General features: G+C 35.4%; 1 protein-coding gene across 44 annotated transcripts in view; it reads right to left on the bottom strand.

Annotated features, from left to right (window-relative positions):
* The window catches only part of NRCAM (neuronal cell adhesion molecule), a 156,493-nt gene that overhangs the window by 10,476 nt on the left and 120,333 nt on the right, over window positions 1-25,684 (bottom strand). For 8 of the 44 annotated variants that reach the window (XM_071803179.1, XM_071803128.1, XM_071803115.1 and 5 more), the window contains 10 exons: window positions 25,463-25,578; window positions 21,502-21,706; window positions 21,184-21,306; window positions 19,954-20,139; window positions 18,803-18,838; window positions 11,203-11,268; window positions 10,575-10,700; window positions 9,349-9,501; window positions 4,803-4,934; window positions 1,586-1,664 (listed from right to left, as the gene is read on the bottom strand). In XM_071803179.1, coding sequence (XP_071659280.1) covers window positions 1,586-1,664; window positions 4,803-4,934; window positions 9,349-9,501; window positions 10,575-10,700; window positions 11,203-11,268; window positions 18,803-18,838; window positions 19,954-20,139; window positions 21,184-21,306; window positions 21,502-21,706; window positions 25,463-25,578 — 1,222 coding nt within the window. The remainder of the gene's footprint in view (window positions 1-1,585; window positions 1,665-4,802; window positions 4,935-9,348; window positions 9,502-10,574; window positions 10,701-11,202; window positions 11,269-18,802; window positions 18,839-19,953; window positions 20,140-21,183; window positions 21,307-21,501; window positions 21,707-25,462; window positions 25,579-25,684) is intronic. The other 36 variants (XM_065835974.2, XM_065835967.2, XM_065835984.2 and 33 more) reach the window with 9 other exon arrangements.

Raw genomic sequence — 25,684 nt, forward strand, 5'->3', positions numbered from 1 at the left:
CTTCTGTAATCTGACTGGTTGCTGCTGCTGCCCTGTCTCTAAGGAAAAAAAGAGGAAAGCCCAATATAGACTAATTACACAGAAATACATTTTAGAAAGGAGTTTTTGCATGGTAAATGGGATAAGCTCTTTCATGTGAACAAGTCTGAAAGCTTGGCATGCATCTGTGCATATTCCCCAGACGTGAGGTGGATGAATGCACTACAAAATAATTTAACAAAGCACTAGATGATTCTATAGATTAACTCAATACATTTAAATAAGGAGACATAAATTCAAGTCTTGCTAAAGGTTACACATGAAAGCTGACTTAAGTAGTTTTATTCTAGGCATGGGAAAACAGATATTGAGGTCACATCATTTGTATGATTATGTACGAAGGTCAGTTTCTGCTGCTGAAAGTTCCAAGTATTGACAAACAGAGAAGCAATAAATGAGAACACAAACTGGACTGCCTAGGAAAACTTATACAGTACTTATTTACATCTGCTTCCAAACATTGCTTCACACTTTTATCAGTTGAATTTAATTAACCCATATACACTTAATGCTGTAAAAAAATACTATGCTGAACTCACTAACCTAAGAACAGAATATTGTATTGGTTTTAAATCCAGGAAGAATAAACAGAAACTGCTCTTTGGCATTCAGAACTGTAAATCTATTCCAGTCAGATCAAGAAGCTATGGCAACAGAGTGGATCCTTGAAAAAATGTCTTTTTCTATGTATGATTGTAAACGTCACATCTTTAAAATAATAAAAGGCTTTTACAATGGTTTTGACACAGGAAGGCACTGTAAAGTCTATTATACCACCTATGTAAAACATATAGGTACTGACATATTTAGAAAATAATATTATTTTCTGTACTAATCAAAACTCAACAAATACAATGCTGCTTATTTAATAAGCTATAATCATAATTGTTATATGAACAGACTTGCCAAGGCATGCTTTTCATCATGCCAGGAGATTCAGCTAGACTACATTTTCAATAAAGGAAGAGAGACAGGAAAACAAGGTGTGTTGCACGCTTTGAAGCTGCTTGCTACCATCTTGTACTGAAATACGTGAAAGGGAACTTTGTTTTTTCTTGTAGGATATTCCTTCACCTCTGTGTCCAACATCACTTGCTTGTTATTGGATTAGGTGTTAGTAATGGTAGCCATTTTAAAATGCATTTCTTTTGCAGCTGATGTACCAACAGATTGTCTTTATTAGGCTCCAATTAGAAACGTATTTTCAAAAACCATAATGCTAAATGTGCCTTAACTGAAAGGACGTTGTACCTGGTATTTTACCTTTCTGAAAGACGGATTCATAAATAAAGATTCTTCACTATGAGACAATTGTGTCTGAATCTGGATTTCACCTTGCATTAGTGAATGGGTTATTCTAAGCTTGGATGTTTAATTTTTTTTCTAATGGTGCTCTTTAAATGCTGTCTTCAGTTCTACACAACATTGGATAAAGAATCTTTGTCAACTGGGAAAAAAAGTTAGTTTAGAATTAATAAGTATGATATTATATGCAGTACATATGTGATATGAGCAATGAACAGGACAAACCACATCAGTTGCTCACCTGTATTCACCAAATGTTCCATCATCTTCCTTCATAGGTTGTATTTCTGGATCAGCATGTGCATCCTCCTTTTCCTTCACTAAAATATTGGAAATAGTAATTTTTAGCACTAAACTGCAAGACGAGAAACCTTAAGCCCTAAATTTCTCAAACTGATCACATTTGGCAGGAGCTTGGTTTGAGTAAACATCATTTTTTGAACTGAGGCCTTAGGTTGCTAAGTTTTTTTTCTTTTGTAGGAAAAGATCTGTTCATTAGTTACAGAATTTAATTTTCATTCAAGTACAAAATATCATATGTCATTCTGCATTAGGAGAACTTTTTCTTCCTTTCATTTCTAGCACTGAAGAGAATTTTTTTTTTTTAAATCTTACTAAAACACTTTCTTAACTTACATTACTAATAGAGCTATTTATTGAAATGTGAATAATTTAGTTTTATTTATCCATGCTCCATTTTTCTCTTGATATTCCTTTCAACTGACTGATAAAACTGAATCAGAATCACTTTAGTTCACTGTCAGTTTGTACACTTTATGCTTTCATTTCCAGGGAATTTGAATTAGTATTTCAAGAATTATTAATATTGGAAAAATAGGTATGGTCTGTTCATTTCTTCTTTTCTATAACATGATCAAAAGCAAAACAAAACCACCCACACCACAACGTAAATTTATCCTTGTTATAAGTTTAGTCATCATTCACTGTTGGAAATAAATTCATGCATGTAACTTGTCCCTATAAAAAAACCTATGTAGCACTGTGGCGTTTGACACAGAAACCCACTAGCACGTGAGATAACAGATGTTTATAGAAGACATATATTCCTATAACTTAAGATGGTTGACAGAGTGAAATAAAATACTGACTTCTAGAATTATCTTCATGGTTCTTTACATTTTCATTTCTGTTTTTCTGGTGCCTACTTAAACCTTTCTCTTGTTTAGCAGACACAGTTATATAATCCAATATACAACCTCTTACCTTTTACTCTGGTAATTTCCACACTCAATTTGTACATCATTAATTTTATGCTGTTATTTAAGATGATATGAATCATTCCTGACAGTATTTTCTAAGTCTATAATTACAACAATGCGTAACACCTTGAAATGCATTTGGCTGCTATAATTTCACACAGAAATAATTTATTACTGTTTCAAAACATAGACAATCTCAAGAGGACATGCTAAAATTATGACCAAAAAGAGTTAATAAATTCATGCTTTGCATTTGCCACTATCTGTGGAACAGTACATTTCCAATGACAGAAGAAATACAATTATAATAGCTCTAGAGTCACTTCTATAAACATACTGTATCTGTAAATCTTGTATACAGCCGAAGTCTACCATATCTGCTCATATCTGTGTGCATATGTGTATGCATATGTGCACTAAAAAAATAATACCTTACATATCTTACAGTAATGCTGCAGAAGTGGGGGAAAGAAGGGCATAGCAGGGATGTCCACAAAGTAATGACAACTTCAGCATCCAGTTGCCTTCTACGCTTTCACCCAAAGTGTGTTTTACTCCCTCCTAGATGGTGGCTCACTCCGAATCCTCCCCATTCTTTTCAGTTTCATCACCTCACTTGTTTCATCCTTCTAATTTTCCTTCTCTTTTCTCAGTTCTCTCCACTAAGAGTCACTGTTCCTATATCCTCTGTAATCTCATTTTCTCTTTAAAAAATCCATATATTAAGAAAAAGACTAAGATGTTGTCTTCAGCCTGTCATTCAACTCGCATATAACACTGCGTTCCTTAATGATGTCTTTTCTTCATGGGCACACATGTTTGGGACAGAAGCTTCTCTTTCTTCATTTTTGCTGTTGCTACCAATCTTTTCTGTTTCCATAAAACAATTAAATGGTTAGATTGGGCAGAGTAGGATCCTTGTACTTACTAAGGTGATTTTATCTACTTAGAGATTATGCTAAGTTCAATTGTAAAAGATGTGCCTATGAATAGGAAAAGTTTGAAAAGTTTACTGACACCTGTTTTCAGAAGTGTGCTGGTCACAACAGGGAGAAATCAAAACATTCTTTTTTTCTACTTTAGTAAGTGCAACCATCTTTTTCAAGTCCAAATGAACAATATGAACTTAAAGAAGTTTGAGCTGACTTTAAATAAGCATTCCGGAGTCTGCATATTTAGTTAATTAATTAATTTAATTTAATTTAAATTTAATTTAATTTTCCTGAAATCAAGATTTTACTTGAAGCATAGCAATTGTACTTTCTGTTGTAGCTAGGAGAGGAAAAAGAAATCAAATTATCCTTCGATGCCCAGTTAAATCCATTCATATTCACTCATACCTCACAGCTGCTCTGGGATCCTATTGGGTTGCGCTTCTGTTCTAGCCAAACTGGTTGCCACTATCCTTTCAAAGAGAGCTTTAGTCTATAGACCTACTGCATCATGCAAATATAAGACTGGGGAAAGACATATATAAGACACATATACACATGCATACACACACATATGCCTTTTATAATAAGTACACCTAGAGGAACCAGAGCTTTGGGAGAAGATAGTATTGTTTTATAGTTCTAATTTTAATTACAAATTATAAAATACACTTTACCATTCCTAGGCCTAATACTAAAAAAGAAAAAGCCTAAAAAAGAAAAACTCCTATGAAGAAAAACTTGTAGAAGAAAAAACAGCCTAAATGAAGGACAGAAACTTTGAATTTGGCTGCAAGAATACAGAGGCTGAAGATCAGAGAGATTCTGAGAAGGAGGGTAACATATTTGAAACAAAATAAGGTATGAAGGGTTTTGTCCTTTGAAATGCATTCCCAGTACATTAAAGTAACAGAGCAGCTGTGATCTTGTATACGTTTCCACACTTTCTGACCAATTAAATTCTAACTCAGCTCATTTGAGTGGATAAAGTCTATCTGCATTACACTTCAGAAAGTGGGGCAGGAGGACCAGGTATCTCAAACAAAGCTCAAATCTCTCTGGAGTGCTAATGTGGTAACACAACCCTCCAGGAATGAAGGAGATATTTTTCTTACGCTTAAATGGATTGAGGTTTTCTACCAACAGGCAGATTGCTCCTGACAAGCCTACCAAATGATAATATTGATTCACCATATATACAATGTAAATGTAAACCAGCAGCTAATGTTATTTTTCCAGTAAACCTGAGATCTGTCTTAATGGATCACAGACAGATGATTTTTACTCTCACCGTTACATATCATACCTGGGTATTTGCCACCTTTATTCCTCCTTATGAAGCAAACAATCAGTAAGATCAAGATCAGAAGAGCAACAGCACACATAAGACCAATGAACCATCCTTGAGTAGCGATGTCTACCTGCCGACTTGCCATTGCTAGAGAACAAAAGAAAAATGAGATGTTTTGCTGCATTAAAGTGCTATGCTGATTCAAGTAAATAATAGCCAATATACATTGTTCATTAATTAAGGAACAATATTCACTGTAAAAATTAGTATTAAGAAAACCAGTGATACTATATTTCATGAATATTTTCATAATTTGAAATGTTTCTAAGTACATACAACATGCTTTTGAGTAGGTAAGATTCTGCCAACATTTAAGCTTAGCAACTACTTCGAAAAACCTGTGCACATACTGTGTTGCTTTTCAGAAACCTCAAAAATATTCTCAACCATTTTACATTAAGCTACTGAAATGAAATCACAAATTATAATTCACACAAACATGTCAATTACATTCTCAAAATGAATAAAATGCCAATACTCATTACCCAGTGCACTCCTATTAGTCTGAAATGGGGAAACAGATGGGTCATTCAAGATCCTAATGTTCAGTTTCAACTAAAAATCAACAATGAAGCATCCTTTAAAGCCTTATTAAGCATCATGTTTTCTTCTTCTCCTCAAACCTTTATCTCATCCTACAATTTATCCTGATTGCCATGATTTAGCATTAGTGAGGACTTAACACAATGCAATTGGGAAGGCTTTCCTTGGCACTTTATCTTTCCAAATGCTGACTCGAGCTGCAGGATAATGTAAATGATAAGCAAACTACACAGGAAACAACACAGTCACTGATAAGGACAGGAATTATCCATGCGGTCTGAGGGCTGGATCCCTCCTACTGGTCTCCAACATAGTAGGAACATTTTCTTGTTGAAGCTTATTTTCTACTCACATTTGGAAACACACTACAGGCAACTGGCCTTAGAATTTGCTGTTGGGAGAAAGTGGGAAGGGTGAGAAGAGCTAGGAATGCATGCTACAGACAGAAGACATGAAGTGGAGGAATACGGACATCCATCCAAACCTATCTTGCCCATCCTTCACCTTCTTCTCCAGCCCCAAAACTCAAGAGTCTGAAACTCTAGGAGGAGTTGCCCAGTAGATCTCCCTCTATTTGGGAAGAAGAGACAAAGATCACCTTTCCACATGAATAAGGAAAGTCACATGCAAAACACTTCCCATGCGAAACTCATATGGCGTTTTGTCTCATCATTTGCTGTTTTTTCTGGATTCGTGAGATAAGATTTTGGATAACTCACAGCCAGTAAGTTACCTAGGATTTTAATAATGATCTCAGCTCAGCAGACACTTCACACTATGACAAGATTATACTTCAGACCTTCAGTCAGTCTCTTTGTTTGGATGCTGTGAGTGCATCAGCTCTCATGGCACAACACATTTCACGCAGTTCTGCCAGGGAAGGTCTGCGGAGTTGCTTCCAGTGAAGTGGAGGACACAATGCACTAATAGCTTCACACATAGAAATGTGAAAGTCCCAGAGCCCCATAAAGATTTCCATCTCTCCATAGAGAAGATATGTCTATACAGAAAGGCTCATAAGAACACATCAGAGAGGTTCTGTTTACAATGAAACATTGACTTTTCTATTTACAGTTCCAGGAGATACGGCATAAACTCTTCCCCTTACAAAACACGCTGGATGACAACTGTCCTGTGCTGGTGCTGTCCTTTGAAAAACACCTGAGCCTTGCTGGGCAGACAGCTAGCTGACAAGAGACTGCACTGGAATGGCAGGCACACTAACAATGAAATGTAACAGTATTCAGTTACATGCCAGAATTCAAGCCTGTGTCTCAATGTTATTTATCAGTTAAGCCAAAGGCTGAGACAGTGAGCTTGAAAGCATCAGCTCTCAATGGTCAGATGCACCTCTGACGTCTGGGGACAGTATCTACCCTCCATTCCACATGGAAGACCAGTGTGTATTCCACTTTAGAAGTACTAGGCTAAAATAAACTCTAAATTTTACTGCCTCTTTTTGGTTTTACTAGGCGAAGTTATGACTTGATTTTCATTTAAAAAGACCAATGAATTAATGTGCCTGGTTATTGTGGAGTTATGATTAGATTTTCCAGCCATTGCTTAAAATTACGCTTTCTGGCATTTTAGAAAATGACTGTTTCTTCTGTGCACACCAATTTAAACTATTTTTTGCATAAAAATTTCTACATGTAATATACATATAAGTAACTTCTCTCTATAGATTATATTTATACTTTATACACCATAAATAAATATATAAATATAAATATATATATATATATATGTGGCAGTCTTCAAAAGCAAAATCACAAAAGAAATCTTCCTCTGAATTATAAATCAAACTAAACCAAATTTTTGTTTCTACATTAAGATTATAATTATTTTGTGTTTTGCACATATGCATTTAAAATAAGGCATTAAAGGTTGTATAATACAAACTGTGACACAATGCAAAAGCACATTTAACATTCAAATGTAGTAAGGAATAGCATCAAGTAAAACAATTCATGCATAAAAATATGCGAGATAGATGGGAGAGAGTAAAGATGAAAACTTATGCAGTTTCCTGTATTCTTTAACTTACTGCATATTCAGTAAGAGAGGGTTTCTAAATCTCAGTGCAACTTTAAAAATGGTACATTTCTTGCTTACACAAAGCAAATTATCTGCTTCAGGCAGAAACACATTTACTCTTGGTGCACTGCTAGTTCAGAAATCAATGCAATACACACTGTAACGGTATGTTCAAAGAGATAAACACGCCCCCTATGTAGATGCTCTATAGCAGGGGTGTTGAACTCATCTTCACTGGGGGCCACATCAGCCTCGCAGTTGCCTTCAAAGGGCCGAATGTAATTTTAGGACTGTATAAATGTAAGTACTGATGTGCCTCCCTGGTGAAAATCAGCTTGACACCCCTCCTATAGAGGAATGCTTGTCAAAGAAAAAAATGTCGCAAACGCCTCATATATGAAATATCACACCTTCAATCCTAATTAAGGATATATTGCATATTCCAATATTTTCCTCTTTGTCCATTTCATTTTTTGCACTGTTCAAAAGCTTTGATCGACGCTGAAGACAGTGGGACACAACATTTTCCTGTAAGAAACAGGCTGTGTGTACAATTTAATGCTGGACACTGAACCTTTCCATTATCTAGAAGCAGAAAAGGGTGCCTTAAAATTCCCTACTTCCTTAACTACTCAAGGATATGAGCCAAGGTGACTGGGTATGTCCACAATTCCTTATCTACTGGCTCAGTATTTTTGTGCAGAATGATGCTTTTGAGAAGGTTTCCATTCAGCTTGTTTTGAATTACATTCTAGTCTTGATGCTTGCTTTACTGCTGTTTAAGGCTTTGGATGCGTATTCGCACAAATTTTTACATATCTGCTTTTATACTACTAGCTGTCTCTGGCATAAATAACCTCTGTGTTTAGCCTGTGCATATTTGCTTGGCACTGTTATTCAGCACCACGTTTTCAAAGCTTTCCCGCAACATGATGAACTGTGAACAGAAACTGAAGAAAACAAAGCAAAAAATTATGATTTTAGAAAGTGCTCATGGGCATATTCAAATGGGCATATTCAATATTTACTTTTTGTCTGATAATTGTTACATATTGTTCAAGCATATTTTAATATTTAGACTACTTTCTTAAATCATAACATTCTGGAGTTGGTGAGGCTACTGCCAAATAACTGTGCACTGACCAAAATGCTTGGAATGAGCAGAAGTGGCTACTAAATACACGATACATAATAACAGCTGACCAAGAACATGCTGTGATGGCAATGACACATTCAGCGCAAGACCAAAAAATTTCCCATAAAGCCGTTTCTCTGAGTTAAATGAACAAGCATTAGTGATTTCCTGATAAAGAAATATGACTGAAATATATACATAAGGAATGCAACAGCCTCACTGATTCATGGGATATAGTTGTAACATCAAAATCTACATGACACCAGCATATGACAGGAAAAGAAATATTTACAAGTAGGAATCTCTTAACACTGGTATAAATAGATACTACATAAGACATCAAATCGAATCTGCACTTCTGATTATGCAAACATTTAAGTTTTTGTATTAAAACTGATCATATACAGACTGTTGGCTCTAAAAGTATGTACTTGGCTCTACTAAAATACGCATTATTTAAATATAGCCATCTAATTACATTAATTAGAAATAAATGAAACAGGTCATCTTCAGTGCACAGCACACAGATGGAGTGTGAGCAGTGAGTATCTTGCTCCTAATATAAACAGACAAGAAGAGTGAATTGCAAGGATGAAAACATTCATAATCTACATAATAAATGTGCTAGCATAATTGAGGAGTTTATAAAACAATTCAACATTGCTCTAAAAGAAGAACATGCACGGATGCTATCTACAACATCTCTTAGCTAGAAGCAGTTTAACTTTTCAGCACTCGATCTAGCAGGATTCTGACTAGGAGACAGAAGTGGTACGTGTGCCTCACCTGGACCTGTCTCAAACACATCCTCTGAACTCCTAAAACCAAACAGGCCCTCAGCACCAACCCGGACTTTATACGCTGTTCCTGGAGTTAAACCCTTTAACACAAAGAAGCTTCGAGAACCATTTACAATTTCTTTTTTCCAATCTTCTTTGCCTACAAAAATTTTAGGAAAACAACATATTGGAATTTTAATTTTCTCTGTATTACTGAAAGTTTCTAGACAGAAAACTATCAAGTTACTTGACTAAATTATGGATTGGCTGAAAAAAAAAAAAACCCTATCCTCTCAACAAATAATGAAGTAATACAAAATTGTGACCTCAAATAATATATTGCATGCAATATATTGAAGAAGATATTGTACATGAATTACAAACCAATTTTGAACATTTGTTCCATTGTACTAGAGAAATACTCTTTTAATTTAGTTTTTAAAAAGCTTATTGAACTTGCAGTTATAAAATACATTAAAATAGATTTTAATAATTTAATTAAATTACACTTGTGTAGTTTCAGTCAATATTTACTTTAGTCCACAAGTTCTGCTTCAAAATCTGAACCTATCATATTTCCTGACCATTCTCTTATCTCTTTTTCTAGTACAGTCTCAGCTGCTTCTTTGACCAATATCCATTTACATTTCAATTTTCAGATTGGTCATCTTTAGTCATAACTTTAGAAGGACAGAGTATTTCAATAGAAGTAGCTTGGTTTTATTATCCGTGTTTTAATTATTACTGGTATTATCAAAGATTGGTTTTTATGCCAATAAAAGTACATAAGTTGGTTGATAACTGATTTTAAGATTTAATTTAACACAGAATATTGTTTTGATTGGCTCTCTTAATTAGTTATTTTTTTTTTCCCTGAATTTGGAATAACTTAGGAAAATTGTTATGTCCTATTTTAATGCAAGTAAACATATTTTTACACATGTTATTACTGCATGATAAACAGCTTTATGTAAACTACATTTTTAGAAGTTTATGTCCAAAAGAATTTATAAAATAATACAAAGGAACAAAGGCTGATATTCTATCTAAACATCAAATACCTGCTACACATTGATGTTTGTTAAACTGAAAGTTATTTGATCTTCCCAATCAAATTTAAAAAATACTCTTCTAGACATTTTAGAGTTATCATTAACACTGGGTCAATTTAGGACTACATTTACTATAAAAATATTTTTAAATATATCTGAATGAAATGAAATGACTTCTTACTGCCTGCTACACCATATTCAACATAAAAGCTGGCATGATCTGGTCCCTCATACTCCCAACTGATATTGGCATAGGTCTCAGCAGCAGCTGTTGTAACATTTCTGATCCTTGGATAAAGCGGTTGCACTGAATACACAATAGAAAAAAACAAAGAATATGAAATTGTGACTTCATACAAAGATAAGAAGCTACTAAGTTAATCTAGACCATACACAGGGAAAGTATAGCACGTGTGTCATTGTTTCCATTAATGGAAACTAGTGACTAAATCAGTGTATTTGGTAAATGAATCCCAGGCAGTTACTACACTACGAAATTCAAAAGCAAAATCTACATAGTGTATTGAGCAGGCCCTGTATCATAAAAACTGCCAAATACTTAAAATTACCTAATTGCCAAAATTCTGGAAAACATTATTACTATTCATCTAAAAGTAAAATGCAGCCCACTGGGAAGTGGGAACATTGTCCGGGTGGCGGGAAACGGCAGTAGAGAAGGGAGGGATGAAGGTGAGACACACCTCCCTTTATGCCACACGTCACTGAAGGGACTGCAAATGCCTCAACCACAAGCCCTTATGGGATTTTGTCTGTATTGCATTGATAATGATAAAAAAGGAAGACAATACCCTTATAGAATGTTGGACGGACAGTGTGCATGACTGGTGAGGTTGCAAAAAGAGTTTCTGAATATCCTTCACCATCAGAGATAGTAGGAAAGAAAAAATAGAGTAAAAACACTTGTTATCAAAAAGTAACATTTAAATAATACAGTAAAACCTTACCTGTTAAATAAATAACACGTGCACACTCTATGTTCATGCAGGATTCCATTAGTTTTACTTATTAAAATATGAAACAGCTAAGTGATATTAATTTATTTGAAAACAAACTGATGTATGTGTGTACTGACAGTTTACTTTCACAGAATATTCCTGAAATTAGCTTCATTAACATTATGGATTAACGGCACCTTTAGCCACTGGAACATTACACATCAGATATTGGAAAGCCAACACCAAAATACTCTGGTATGAAGGACACAAATCACTGGAACGCAAGAAGTTGTTTGTTTTAAGGTATTGTGCCTTACTGCTGACATTCTCATTAGAAAACATCACTTTTCACAGATACACATAATGCCTACCTCTATGAAAATAAGTGCTTCTCTCGTCAGCATCCTGTAATTAGCCACTTCTTTGCTCATACCTTTATTATTTGTTCTCCAATCATACTTGTTATAAATTGGCATATATTTCAGGTTTTTTTTTTTTTTGGCCTGATATTAATAAAAAATCTATTCTAATACTTCCAAGACTATAATACTGCAGACACAAGGACGAAGATCTTCCATGAAATTAGTTTTTAATGAAAATGCCTCACTCCGTTTCTGTTTTGCTAAAAATACCTTTTCTATTGGAAACAACATCAAAAATACTTCCCAAAGGATCATGAAACATCAGAGGTAAAAACCTGGCCTCAGTAAAGACAAATGGCAGAATTCCAATGGCTTTACCTACACCAGAAAACGAAATGGGAAAAAGCCTGTTCTCAAGGCAAGAGGTGCTGCACAGATTTTATCAATGTACTTAAATTATTTTCTTCTCAAAACAGGATGGCCTTGCCCATATGGCTGACTGGAAGATGTTCCAAAATAGATTCAAAGAGAAAATAGCTTGTTTTGGCATAGTAAAATAAATAAATCTGTATACAAGCCCCTAACACAGACTAAATTACATGAATACCAGAAACTAGAGTTTCTGAGTATTTTTAAAAAACACCTAAGTTACGCAAATCATCCTGAAAATGTATTTTCAAAGAGTACAAATTTTCTCAATATCGGACTTCTTATCCCCATACTTGCATCATTTTTTTTTCTTCTGAACTCTATTCCAGTAGTACTCATTCAACTCTTCAATCTGTATTAAACTAATTACTGCCACATTTGATATATTTGTAGGTAAGTTTTGCTTATATATTTTATATATAATTTCTTTCACAAACCAAAATTAATAAGGGATATATTACTTAAATAATAAAGAATATATTTATTTCTTGGCTAAAACCGCCTGAACAAAATTAAATAGAAAGCATCAGATTAAAAAAAGGAAAAAGCGCCACCTAGGTTGCCGAGTCAACAACAAAACCACTAAGAAATGCCAGAGCTGGGGCTGTCTATGGGAAATCTACCATGTAACTGTATACACTATGGTAATGCAAGGGGATTAGATTCTGCTTCTCTGTGCCACTTGAAGGTAGCAAGAGGAAAGAATAGCAGGCTCTAATTTAAGAAATATGCACAGGCTGAGACTGCAGACAGGATATATAAACTTCCTTCCTCCTTTGCACTTAGGAACAGGTGTTAGTTACAATCAGCATCGAAGCATTTGTTCTGTGCCTGGAAAACAACTGGTTTGTATTCTAAACACAACTTTGTTTTGTTTCATCAAATTGTGTTTTCTCAAACCCACATTTTCCTGGATTTTGCTCTTCCACAAAAGATGTCTAATTAGCAGCACAGCCGTATGACTGATATTTGTCACCAGTGTTAAACACAGAAGAAACTATTAGCAACAGCCTAATTCAAACTCTTGCAAACAGATGCCTCAGAACTACAACTCATTTCTCCCTCCTCATGCCCGAGCACTTGGGGATAAAGAAAATTGTCTTATCTTGTGTGAAAGACTCCAGATGACAAGCAGCTTCTATACCACTAAGCAAATTCGATAATCACCTTTCCTATAAAACCTCCATCTTGTGTTTGTGTGGTGATTTGTTTGTTTGTTTGTTTTTTGTTTTGTTTGTTTCTGCTTTGTTTCCGGTTTCTGCTTTGATTAAAGAGTTGCCTGCTAGATGAAAGACCTGGTATCTGGTAAACGCCTTTCTGTTCATACCACCGTATATAACAATTAAATTTGCTCTGAAATTCATTGTCTCAGTCTTTTAGTTTCTAAATCCTCTCAAGTGACTGATTTATGCCTACATTTATCAGATATACTCTTATCTGATTCTTACCAATAGATGTTTGTATAGTTTTATCCATGTGCAGCATTTGGTCAAATTTAAGCTCTGGTATTTTTGCTATTGAATACAGCACACCAGGAAATTTGTTCAGTAGCACATTTATTTTCAAAATAATTAGCTTTGTAATTCTTCCACTTTTTCACTACTGCTTCATCTAATTTTCCAACAGGCTTGGAAAGTTTTAGTTAAGTCTGTTAAATATGCCACATTTGCAACATGAATACACACGTAAGATGATAAAAGGTGGCTGATGGATCCTGAGGTGATGAAAGCCTGGAGTTGAAGCAGCTACAACATTCAAACCTTGTCTCCAATCTACCCAGACTCTTGTCTTCCCAATCAGCACACCTCTAATTATAATTAACCTCTTGTTCTTCAATATGTTTCCCAGCACAGTTCACAAATGCAAACTGTGTAGTTGTCAGCTGGCAGAAACTCGCAGCATGTGCAAGCGCCAGTTGGCAAAAAGGGGGGCAGAACGCTTTGTTTTGGGGAGTGGGGCTTTTTCGGTAGGGGAGCACCGTGCTCGATGCTGTACAACAGTGTTGACAAAAGCATCACTCTAAAACTGATGGGAATGGGCTGTTAAAAACTTAGTTTTTATACAGACCAACTCTTATTCAGCTCCTTCCAGTAAATGAAGCTCTTTTATTCATGCTGATGTGATGCAAAATTTAGCTGGCACTTCTGAGTATGGTTTCATTCCTGTTGTGAGCTACAGTATAAAAGCATTTGCCAATTGTTGAGAAAGAGGCCTAGGCTCTAAGAATAATTTTCCTTTGTTTTCAAAATAATTCCTGTGCTTTTTTAGTGGAGGTTTTTGTAGAGTTTAATCTTCCAGCCTTTCAGGAACAAAGCTCCTCCAAGTAACACAGTTACACTTGGGCTGCAGATTCAATAGAACTTCATAATACAAGACATGAGATATGAATGGATTTTAACAACCAAACAGGTACTCTCTCTCAAGATTTAGTTCAGCAGAACAAGACATTAAATAATCTCCAAAGTGACTAAAATTTAGGAATTTTCATGGGATTCATGAGATCTCCAGGAAAAAATGGCAGCGACGAGTATACATTTGAACATTGGTGTCAAATGGGGAAAAAAAAAAAACAAACCAAAAACCAACCAAACACAACCAACCACAAAAGCAAAGCAATGTATCACAGACAATTAGTTAAAATGAATATATAAAGAGAAAAATAAATCCAAAGGACCCTCCTTCAGTGAAGAAGAAGGAAAAAGGTAATGGATTCAGCCACAGTCTGTAAAAGAAGCATTTTGCTTTTGTTTGCTTTTTAACCTTCAACTTTTACAGTAGGAAATTCAAGTCTTACTATAACAGTAGGAGTTAATTCAATTTCTGCCAAAGAGAGATGGGCATTAGTCAAGATTATTTAGGCCACTGCAAGAGAATTCCTGTAGTGCAAGAAATACAGAAGATTAAGAAATGCAATAAATCATCTAACTGATAAGCATTTAGTATGGCACAGATTTTGTGTGGCATCCATAAAATGAGGGGTATTTGCAGGAATTTTTGCACTGCAAAATCATAATTTTCTCTATTCTAGCATGCAAAGCATCATCGTTGTTCCCAGTAGACTTAAAAGAGGACAAAACAGTGTTTCTGCATAGCAAGCTGTACTAAGACAATCACATAGATACATCATGGAGAATTCCACAGGGGGAGAGTGGCTGAAGGAACAGCACAAAAATGCTATAATCAACTTGAAAAGAAAAAGCAGCTTGAACTTGTTAGCAAAAAAAAAATGGAGACGTAATGTGAAATTATTCAAAGAGGGAGGGAAACAGATGGTGGGCAGGGAAAATTATTTAAAGAATAGCATTTTGTACAGAAGAAAGAAAACTGAAATGATTTTGTCTTCCATGGAGAGATCAGAGATATGAACTCAGTTGGAAACCATAGAATCATGGAATACCAGGTTGGAAGTAATCTCAAGGATCATCTGGTCCAACCTTTCCTGGCAAAAGCACAGTCTAGACAAGATGGCCCAGCACCCTGTCCAGCTGAATTTTAAAAGTGTCCGATGTTGACGAATCCGCCACTTCCCTGGGGAGATCATTCCACTGGCTGATTGTTCTCATTGTGAAAAATTTCCCTCTTCTGTGCAATCAGAATCTCCCCAGGAGTAACTTGTAGCCATTACCGCTTGTCTTTTCCATGTGCCTCCTTGTAAAAAGGGAGTCTCCATCGTTGTAGCCACCCTTTAGCTACTGGAACATGCTGATAAGGTCTCTCCTAAGCCTTCTTTTCTCAAGGCTGAACAAGCCCAGTTCTCTCAGCCTTTCCTCACATGTCAGCTTCCCAGCCCTTCGATAATTTTGTGGCCCTTCTCTGGACCCCTCCAGCCAGTATGATTTCTATTCATATTGGAGATTCAATTAGAAAAAAATAGTTTCAAACCCAGAGGCTAGACTACTTGTTTTTCTCTCTTGTAGCAAAAGTGCTTCTGTCAACAATACTCAAGATGTGAAGTTCACATGAAGAAGTCAGATCAGACTGGGTGCCACATTGACAGAAACTGTTAGCTTCAATTACAGGTAACTGTGATCTCATCTTCACCTTATTTTAATTTCAGTTCAGCACTGCCAGTTACCAGTGTCTGTCTGCATGCAGACTACATGACACTGCTTTTAAATACGAAATGTTTACTAAATCAAAAAGAAACTGGAAAGTAAAACGAGATGGCTTGTGAAATGTAAAGACTGACATGACACAGCACGATTCCCTGCAGTTCAGCTTACAATAAACACAATAACGAGCCCAGGTGACTGATTATTTTAGTCAACAACTTCCACTTCTAGCACTAGTCAAATCTGTATTCTCTTCATTCCTCTACAGTCAAGTTATTTAAAACTTCTAATGGAAAAGGGTAGAATAAACTTGACTCCAGTGATTGCCTGAGTCACTTTTCAACTGCTACTATGATGATTTTATACATAATCAGGTTCTTATTCCACAATTTCTCTCACATCTGTTACCTCACACCTGTCATTATATTTCAATACGTAAATATCCATGCATTCTGCTTATCTAATACTGGGTATAATACATTATGCCTTACATATGCAGTTTTCAAACACATTTAGATTACAGGTTGCTAAGAAGAAAAACAATTATTTTTTTCTTTGTCTTCTAAACTTCCAAGATGAATGTGCTCAAATTGAAAGAGAAAGGATAATTATATTTTTCTGGTAAAAGTTCTGCCCTTCAAAATGAAAAACTGAGATGTTCTGGATACATCACAAAAAAGGTTCAGAATATCTAAATTTCCCCTTCTCTTGGTTGGGCTTTGGGTCCACATTAGTAAGTACTGTATATATGTATAGGCCCTCCTGCACTTAAGGGAGGAATAAAGCATTCACTGCTGGGTGTGCGTCTTTTTGAGTGGGCTGAGTATTTCTGTCTTCAAATCCACCTACTCATGAGACCAAATAATTTGGCACTTGATCTTGATAATACTATCCTTCTTTTCCTTCCTCATAGTCCCCGATCAGTAGCAAAACAGTTAATCATGTTAGTGTAAGCAACTACTGAGAACATTCATCTCAGACCTGCAGCAACTCGGATGTCCTAATAGATGTCATGGCTTTAGTTCCATCCTGTTTGCAGTTCCAAAGTTTTCTTTGCAATTGTAAGAGCTAGATGCTACAGGAATATGTGAAAACATTGAAACCATAAACACATGGAACCAAACGAAGACATCTGCTTAGTTTTCAGAGAATCTTAGATGACAGCTCTGAAATGTGAGCTGCTCCAGCTGATCTTACAAATAAGACACTTTCTGCTCATCACAGACTGTGATACAGCTATAATTAGACCTCAGTTTCACACAGAGAATCCATTTTTTCTTCCATGAGTTTTATACTCAGCTATAAATAATAAGAACTTAATTTACATTTCTGCTGTTAATGACCAGGACTATAAAGCAGTTTGACTGTTCAAATCTGTGCTGACTTCTCAGTTATAAAAAGACTAGAAAACAGTAATAAAGACTTGTTACTAAAATAAATCCACAACTCCATACACTTAACAGAAATGGAACTATAAGAATATACTTATATGTACACATATAAATATATATATAATATGCATAAATGCATGCATACGTAGATATATACATAGTCCAATTTATACTAGACTGAGTGAATGAGATTCTTTTTTATGGCTATTATCATTCAAAACACCTAATCATCAAGTGGAAAGGAAATTTATGCAAAGCAATTTATGCTGTCTCTTTCAAGTTTGTCAAAAATGTTGGCTATTTCATGTACAGAGTTTGAGTTGGAATGTTTATGGTCTGAGAATTTAAAGCGCGGATGTTCATAAGTGTTAATGACACCTCTGATAATAACACATATGTATAGAGACACCTTTCTGACTTACAGCTACCTGACAGTACTCAGGACAATCTATGCCTCTGACACTAAAGTTATCAAAATTCATATAAACTGTGTGCAAAAATGTGAAGAACACCTTGTTTCACAGAAGAACTGTGCCAGGAAGAACTAAATATTACTGAATTCAAAAATAAGGAAGGTAATGTTTTACACTCACTGAAATATCCCCTCAAGTGCTCGCTCACAAGATCTGTGAACCTAAGACAGCAGGAAACCATTTGCCTGTATTTTCAGTCTGATACTCAGAGAAGTATACAGAAGGTATTGTCAGTCATCTGGCTCCTATGCACTGTTGGCTTACAAATGAAATAAATGTGATCAAATGGGTAGCATTAATTAGCAGTGAGAACAAGAATGCACCTACGTTTTTAAAACAAAAAATGCACATGGCACAGACAGCAAAAAGAAATCTCCTTTTCAAAAGGGTAGTTTTTTCTACTCCAGCTAATCAGTGCTAGTGCACCTGGATCCTGAGTATTTATGACAGTGACATATATCTGTTAAATGTTCAGAAATAATTAGACTTTGCTGAAGCAAAGCTAATGAATTCCCCTGGAACTGTGTGGCAAAACAAACAGATGAAAGGTATTAATAAGCATTCTGGACTCCTTTTTTTAAAAAAAAGAAAAAAAACAACAAAACCCACAAATGTTTTCTTCCAGCACTGATTAATATGTTGTATAGCAATGTGTAGTCCAAGATTTTCTGTCCTTACCACTGCACTTTCCCCATTTGCAACACTGCAAAATCCACACATTAACAAGTCATGCAGTTTTATTTTACCTTTGCCTGCACCTACAGCAGGACGGAGAATACCAGCTTTAATGGAAGAAAACAAGAATAGGAACACTATATAATTAGATACAACACCAAAGGGAACATACATATATAATTTCATTATAAACCATGAAAGCATGCAGACTAGGTAAAATGTATTAATTCAAATAAATTAGAAACAATTCACTTATGCTGAACACTGACAGAGTATTACAAGACAAAAATTAATACACATGCATTTACAAAATTTTATTGCTCATGCTTGTTAAGATTCATGATTTAAAATCAACGTAATTAATACGCAAACTTAATACACTAATAGAGAAATTGCATTGCATATCAAATCATCTATGGCAATTCCAATAAGCTATAATTTTACAAAGCACAAAAATACATGAAAAGCTGGTACGAAAATACACTTTTAATATTAAGATGTGCAAAATCATAAGAGGCACTCCCTCCCAACTTCCACTCTGCTTTAAATTACTCTTATTTGATTAAGCCTTCATATTTGAATAAATAACATATTCACCAAAAGAACTGTCAAAATCAGAGATCTAGAATGGCTCTAAATGTAAAAATCAACAGTGACTGCATTGAACAACATACTTAAGAGTATTTAAATATTATACAATGTCACCAGTTGCTTGGGAACATAGATGACAAATTTATTTCTGCAGCTTTTTGAACTCCCAGTTTTTGCCAGATCCGTGAAAAAAAGCTTTAGACCTGACAGAAGCTGCTCTGTACTTCAAAAGAGAAATTATTTCCTCTAGCCATAAAGCTGCACCATTTCAGTATTGTTCTCTGTGAGCAGAGAAGGTCAATGAAGCAGAACAGGTGAATGGAGGAAGACCACTTAAAATGTAAAGTTACATGGAACTCTGAAGCCCAGAAAAGCCGAAGTCTCAGATTTTATAAGCTTATCTCAAAAAGAAAGGCTTTATATTTCTTTTGGGGCTTCCACTACAGTAGAAAACCTTTGCACATCTTTTCTTAAAAACTATTTAAAATCTTTTATTAGTGTATAATACAGTTAAGAAAGCTCTAGAGAAAATTTTACTAGGGGCTATTTCCTTAATGGAAGGAAGTAGCAGTAATATTTTTAATAAAATCTGTAGTGGCTTTTAAACCCAGTGGGATTTCTTTATACATACCCATCTTACCTTCATCCATAATTGTCACTGCCTCCTCAGTTATTTGACTTCCTGATCCAACTGAAGTTTGAGCATTGAAGTAAAACTTGTACCGTGTGCTGTAATTTAAATTTTTTAATATCATGCTGCTCTCGTTGGCAGGAATTCTTATTTCTACCAAGGGACCTAATTCATGTGTGTTGTTAACTGTTGTTACAAGAAAAAACAAAACAAATAAATGAAACAAACAAACAAACCAAAACGAAACAACAACAAAACAGTTAGTTAGGAAAATTGCCTACACTATCATTATGTTAAAACAGGTTTTTTTGTTGTATTTGTTTTGTCTATTTGCTGCATTGTTCATTTCAGATTATATGAATCATAATCTATTTTCAAAAGAAAGCCACCTTTATGCAAAAAGAATCTATGCAGAGGACTGAAATTCAACACGGAGATAGGAAACACCAACACATTTTTTAAGTTCAAGTTCCAGTCTCCTAAGTATCTGAATCCAAGACAACTGAGTCTACATCAAATCATCTGAATTTACACACATTTGAAACACCAATCATTAAAAACTTCTGAAACTCTGAACTAGCTGCCTCATAATAAATTCAGTGTGCTTAGGAAAAAATACTGAAGAGACTTGTACGTAATGCCAAGGAACAGTGGAAGTTGGTAAATGGAAGAAAACAAACTTCCTTAACCTGTTCCATGCACATTAATCTCTTAATTTCCAGTGTCACTGCTGACAAATTTCTGCACAAGTAAGCAGTGGCATGGAAGTCCTAAGGAAGCAATTTATAGCTCTGAGACAAGTAAATAGCACACTTACGAGTTTTTCATTTTAAAATTAAAATACCATGAAAATTGAAGAAGTAGACAACAAGATAACTGGATTTATTTTGATCTACTTCTAATGATATTTTCTCTGCAGGAATACAGGATTTGTAAGTGTTAGTATCTTCCTCCTAACTTGGCTAACAATTACATGTAGGACTTCACCTCTGTTTTTCTTTGAAGTATGGTTTGAAGAAGTAATGGAAAAATGCTGACCTTGTACTTGAGCAAGTGAAGTTTTGCAAATAAAGTAATCTATATTGTCAAAATACATTCTTCAAATTTCACATCTACAATGCAATGATATCTTTTCTACAGTATAAATCTAACATTTTTTCCTTAATAAATGGATTGATATTTGATAGATGCATTTTCTAAGTTAGAGTTATATATGCATAGTTAACTTACTTGGCTGAAACTTGAGTATATATGATATCAAAACACCATTTGGATGGGTAGGTGAACCCCATTCCAGAGTCAGAGAGTCCAACGTTGGGTTAGTAATCTTCAAAAAGGAGGGTGAGCTAGGAACTTTTAAAAAGAATATACAGTAAATACAAAGTAGATTAACTTGAAACAGCTCACAACTTATTAATTCTTAAGAATATAACTGTATTGAGACAGATAATTATTTTATGATGTCCAAGATGCAAATTCAGCAATTACATCCTTAGTGTTGTATTTCTGAATATACCATATTTGATTTATTCTCTAGCTTTCTCATACCTCCTTCAGGGGTCTTAAATATTTTGTCTGGGCTTGCTGGTCCTTCTCCTTTACCATTAACAACTCTGACATTCAGCTTGTAAGAACTATAGGGCTCCAGCCCTGGCAACATTCCGAAAGTCTTGTTTCCCCTGAAAGTCAAGATCTTTTTTTCTACATGTCGCCTACTCCTTCTGGATAGACTCTGTACTTTCCAGTAGTAAACCTAAAGACAAAAGAAAATCTACAGTGAGCGTTTAGGGGTTCTGATTTTACAAACTCTAAGCTTTTCCAAGGGTATCCATGAATGGGCAGGAATGACTGTGATTTTAATTAGCTCAGGTGAGACATAGCATAGAGCTTTCCTGATCCAGAAACAGTCATGTCTACACAACCGGGTGAAGATTATCACCTGCCTGTTCTGCTGATGCTCAAAGCCAGCTGACACAAGTTTTGGTTTAGAATGGTGACAGTTTTCATGTAAGCAAGTCCATCTGAGAGGCAGGATTCATTCACAACATCCATTCTTGCAGTAAGATGTCTGCACAGCTTCCAAACCAGACTTGCACACTGTCACCTTGTTATGTCACACACCTGACCATGTTATTTCCTGTGATGTGGAAGTCAAGTAGATATTTTTAAATGGGAAAGAAATGAAAAGATTTGTCAGGGCTGGAAAAACACACAAGTTCTGAAACACTCTGAGGTTACAGTCATGGAATGAGCTCCCCCTAGGGCCAGGAAGACCATTCCTCCATTTATGTGACAATTAGATCTGACCACAAGGGTTGATTCTGGTGTCCATTTTTATTGAGTTTCTGAGAAACTACAGATGAACCTCAGAGGTAATTACCTTGACTGCACTCTCTTTACTACACGGTCTCTAGCATGATATCGGAAAGATATTAACAGTTGCCCCTACAGACAATTGTGTTACTCCTAGGATTGTTATTGTCGAATACATCAATGTTAATTTTTCACAGCATAATTTTCATGCACGTATGATCACACACTAAAACTGATAGAGCACTGTAAATAAGTAAAATTCTCATTCCATTTAGGCCAACTGCAAATCACCTCTTTAAATACGGAGGCTTGGATTTCACATATGAATAAAAAAAAGGGAACTGTTCAGACTTACAAAGCCCAACTAGATAGCTTAAAAAGCAAAGTTACACTAACGATAGCTTCCTATTTTACATGGCTTGAATTAATGTTTTTCAATACCTCCAGCTGTCAATTTGTAGCTCTCATGGTACCAACTAGCATAGAAAGCCATTTACAAACTAACAAAATCTTGAAGTGTTGGTGCTATTAGTACTGAAACTCACCAGGTACATTTCATATTTTAAGAATTGTTAGCTAGTAACTTTTCACAATGCATATTATTATGGTTGCGTCATCACTTGTTACTGGCCAGGCTGATACTAAAAGAGCTTTAGTAAGGTTGGTTTGATAAGCAGTGATTTGGAAGATGAAGAAGACAGTAAAAAAGATTGCATCGCATTTTTCACATACTGTACTGAGTAACCATTGAAGTCATAACAGGAAAAAATGGCAGAAGTAACAGCGAGAAGAATTCTTTTAAAATTTTCTTCTTATGTTTGAAATGTTTTATAGTACCACAGTACATCAAGTAATGGCTAGATTAATACAAAAGCAAAATATTAGTGATGTGCTGTAAACTGCTGCTAGATACATGCCTTCCTACTTTGTTCATACATTTATCTTCACGATGTTACTCTTTAAAAAGAGAACCCTCTCAAAATCTCTTCGCTAATGCAACACTGCATCTTGGGTTACCGTCTGAAATAATTTTATTAATTTTAGGAAAGCCTGAGTTCGCTAGTAGGATTTTGCTGATGTGTTTAAAAAGAGACAGTAAATTCAATAACTAAGACACTTAATGCATAATCTACATCCATGAAAAGTTTTCAGCTTACATTCGGAGAATGCTTTATAAGAATAACTATGCACTAGGTCTTAGGCCTTGTCATGCCTTGTCTAGTTTTTAACCTACTTTAGCTTGATTTGGCTGTGTCTGCAAAAATAATTTAAGAAACTTTTGTGGCACCTGCAACTTATTCAGGGATATACCATTGTCTCACTTGTCCTAGCCATAACAGCAAAACTACTTAGTGATCAGGTATGTTGTCAATCCTGTGGTTTTGAGCTTGTTTTATTTATGATTATTGACTAATTTTAGCTTCAGTTTTGCTTAGCTTTGTGTAATTGTGTGGTTCTCCTCCCCACAGAAAAAAATCATACTGTATAGAGAGAAGGTCTAACACACTAAACAAAAATAATCATGATATGACTAACCCCTTAGATCTGCTGGAGAGGAAAGTATGCAACCAATTAGCAAATACAGGACAGAAAATAACCCTCAGACACTCCAAGTCTAAGGAAAAAGAAATGTCCATCTAAACTTGTGATGACAACTCACTGTAACTATGCCTTTGACAGATGAGATCTTAAGGGCAAGTATTTGTGCCTATGGATTTTTTTGTATTATAAATGATCTTTAACAGAAATTTAGTGATTTGGATTATACACATTAGCATTGCTGTAACTGGATTAATAATAAGGATCAACTTCACTAAACTCTGTTTAATCCTCACATAATGAGCGTTTTCTTTGTGTCGCCTCTTTGTGTGTGAAATACCAGGCTGATAGGAGACTGTCATCTACCAGATAAACATGTAACAGACTAATAAGTCCTGTTTCTCAGCCGAGTTTATTACCTAGGGCAAAGCACCATGGTAACCTTATATACTTACGCTAGCTCATACAAAACTAGTTTAAGTCTGTTTGGATGGTGGCATTTTGAGCCAGGTAAGTGACATTCACATACTAGGAATTCACATTCATGTGGTAACCAGCTGTAACACACTAAAGTTCAGTTTCAATGCTCTTGAATGCTAGTCCTCCATTTGTAGGTATGATGTACATCTATTCTCCTCCAAATATTCTTCAATATTTTCATTTCTCAAATATTTCTTTTTCCTCCTTTCCTTTAAACAGAAGCAGCTCAAATTAGACTGTCTTACAAAGTAACCTAGTTTAAGCTGTGTAACTAGTCTGTTTTGTTAGAATATATTTATTAGTATACTTGCAGAGGAGCAAAGAAGGAATGAGTTTTTATTTTCTTGTGTTGTTGCATAGGAAGCCAGTATATCCTCTCATTCCACTCTTCCCTCTACAACCAGTCTAACAGGCTTCTGCAGTTTCCACTCTTCGCTTTCTTCTGATGGGCTTCTAGTGCAACCTCTGAAGCAACTTTTGCCATCAGATTTTCCCTGTCCTCCAGGGACACCAGTTCTCCCAGTTTCTAACCTTGAAGTCTTTCTGTCTCCCACTCCCTATTTATCACCGTCTTTTGACTCCAACACAGCTTTCTCGGTTATCATCAAAACCAGTGTGTTATCTTACACTAAATTTCCTTCAATTTTATGTACTCTCCAAATCTTCTGCTGTTTCCTATCTCTTTAAATTCAGCTTTTAAACTGAGCTTTTTCCTGGCCTCCAAAAGGACATGGCATCTCGCATAAGCTAGCAAGCGGACAGTTACTTAGAATTAAAGATGTGATTAATAGCAGAAGGTGAGTAATCTAAGCATTAGACCTAAAAGAGACTCCTACTGAAACTATTTATCCTCATCCTGTAAATATCCTTTTATAATATGATCCATAAAACTATAATAATTTTTTTTCATCTACAGAATGTGTGCAAACTTAATTGTAAACACATCTCATTTTTCTTCAAGGATGATGTCACGAGAGGCTAGTGCTACAAGGCTGGAACATTGCTGAACTTTAAATGAATTCTATCAATGCTATTGCTCTTGTCAGCAAAACTTGTGAGTTCACTGAAAGGCAGGAGTCCTCTTGTGTGTCAGTTACTTCTATGTGGCTACAGTCTCATATAGGAAGAATGATCTGTTTCAATAAATGAGGAACAGAAAACTTTAGACTGTACTTACTTTGTACCCTTGAAGGTGTCCTCGGACAGTTTTCAGTGGAACTGGGTCCCAATGTACCTTTGCTAATGTGCTGTTAATAACATGAACCTGCACATTGCCTGGAGCAACCATGGGCACTGTGTGGAAAGGATGCAACAAGGACCATGTCAGAGTGAGACACAAACATACTTTTCAGAATGAATCTTTGCATTGCACTCAAGGAGTACACTGAAGTGTTCCTAT

Source organism: Patagioenas fasciata, chromosome 1 (genome assembly GCF_037038585.1).
Source record: "Patagioenas fasciata isolate bPatFas1 chromosome 1, bPatFas1.hap1, whole genome shotgun sequence".
NCBI classification, from domain to species: domain Eukaryota; kingdom Metazoa; phylum Chordata; class Aves; order Columbiformes; family Columbidae; genus Patagioenas; species Patagioenas fasciata.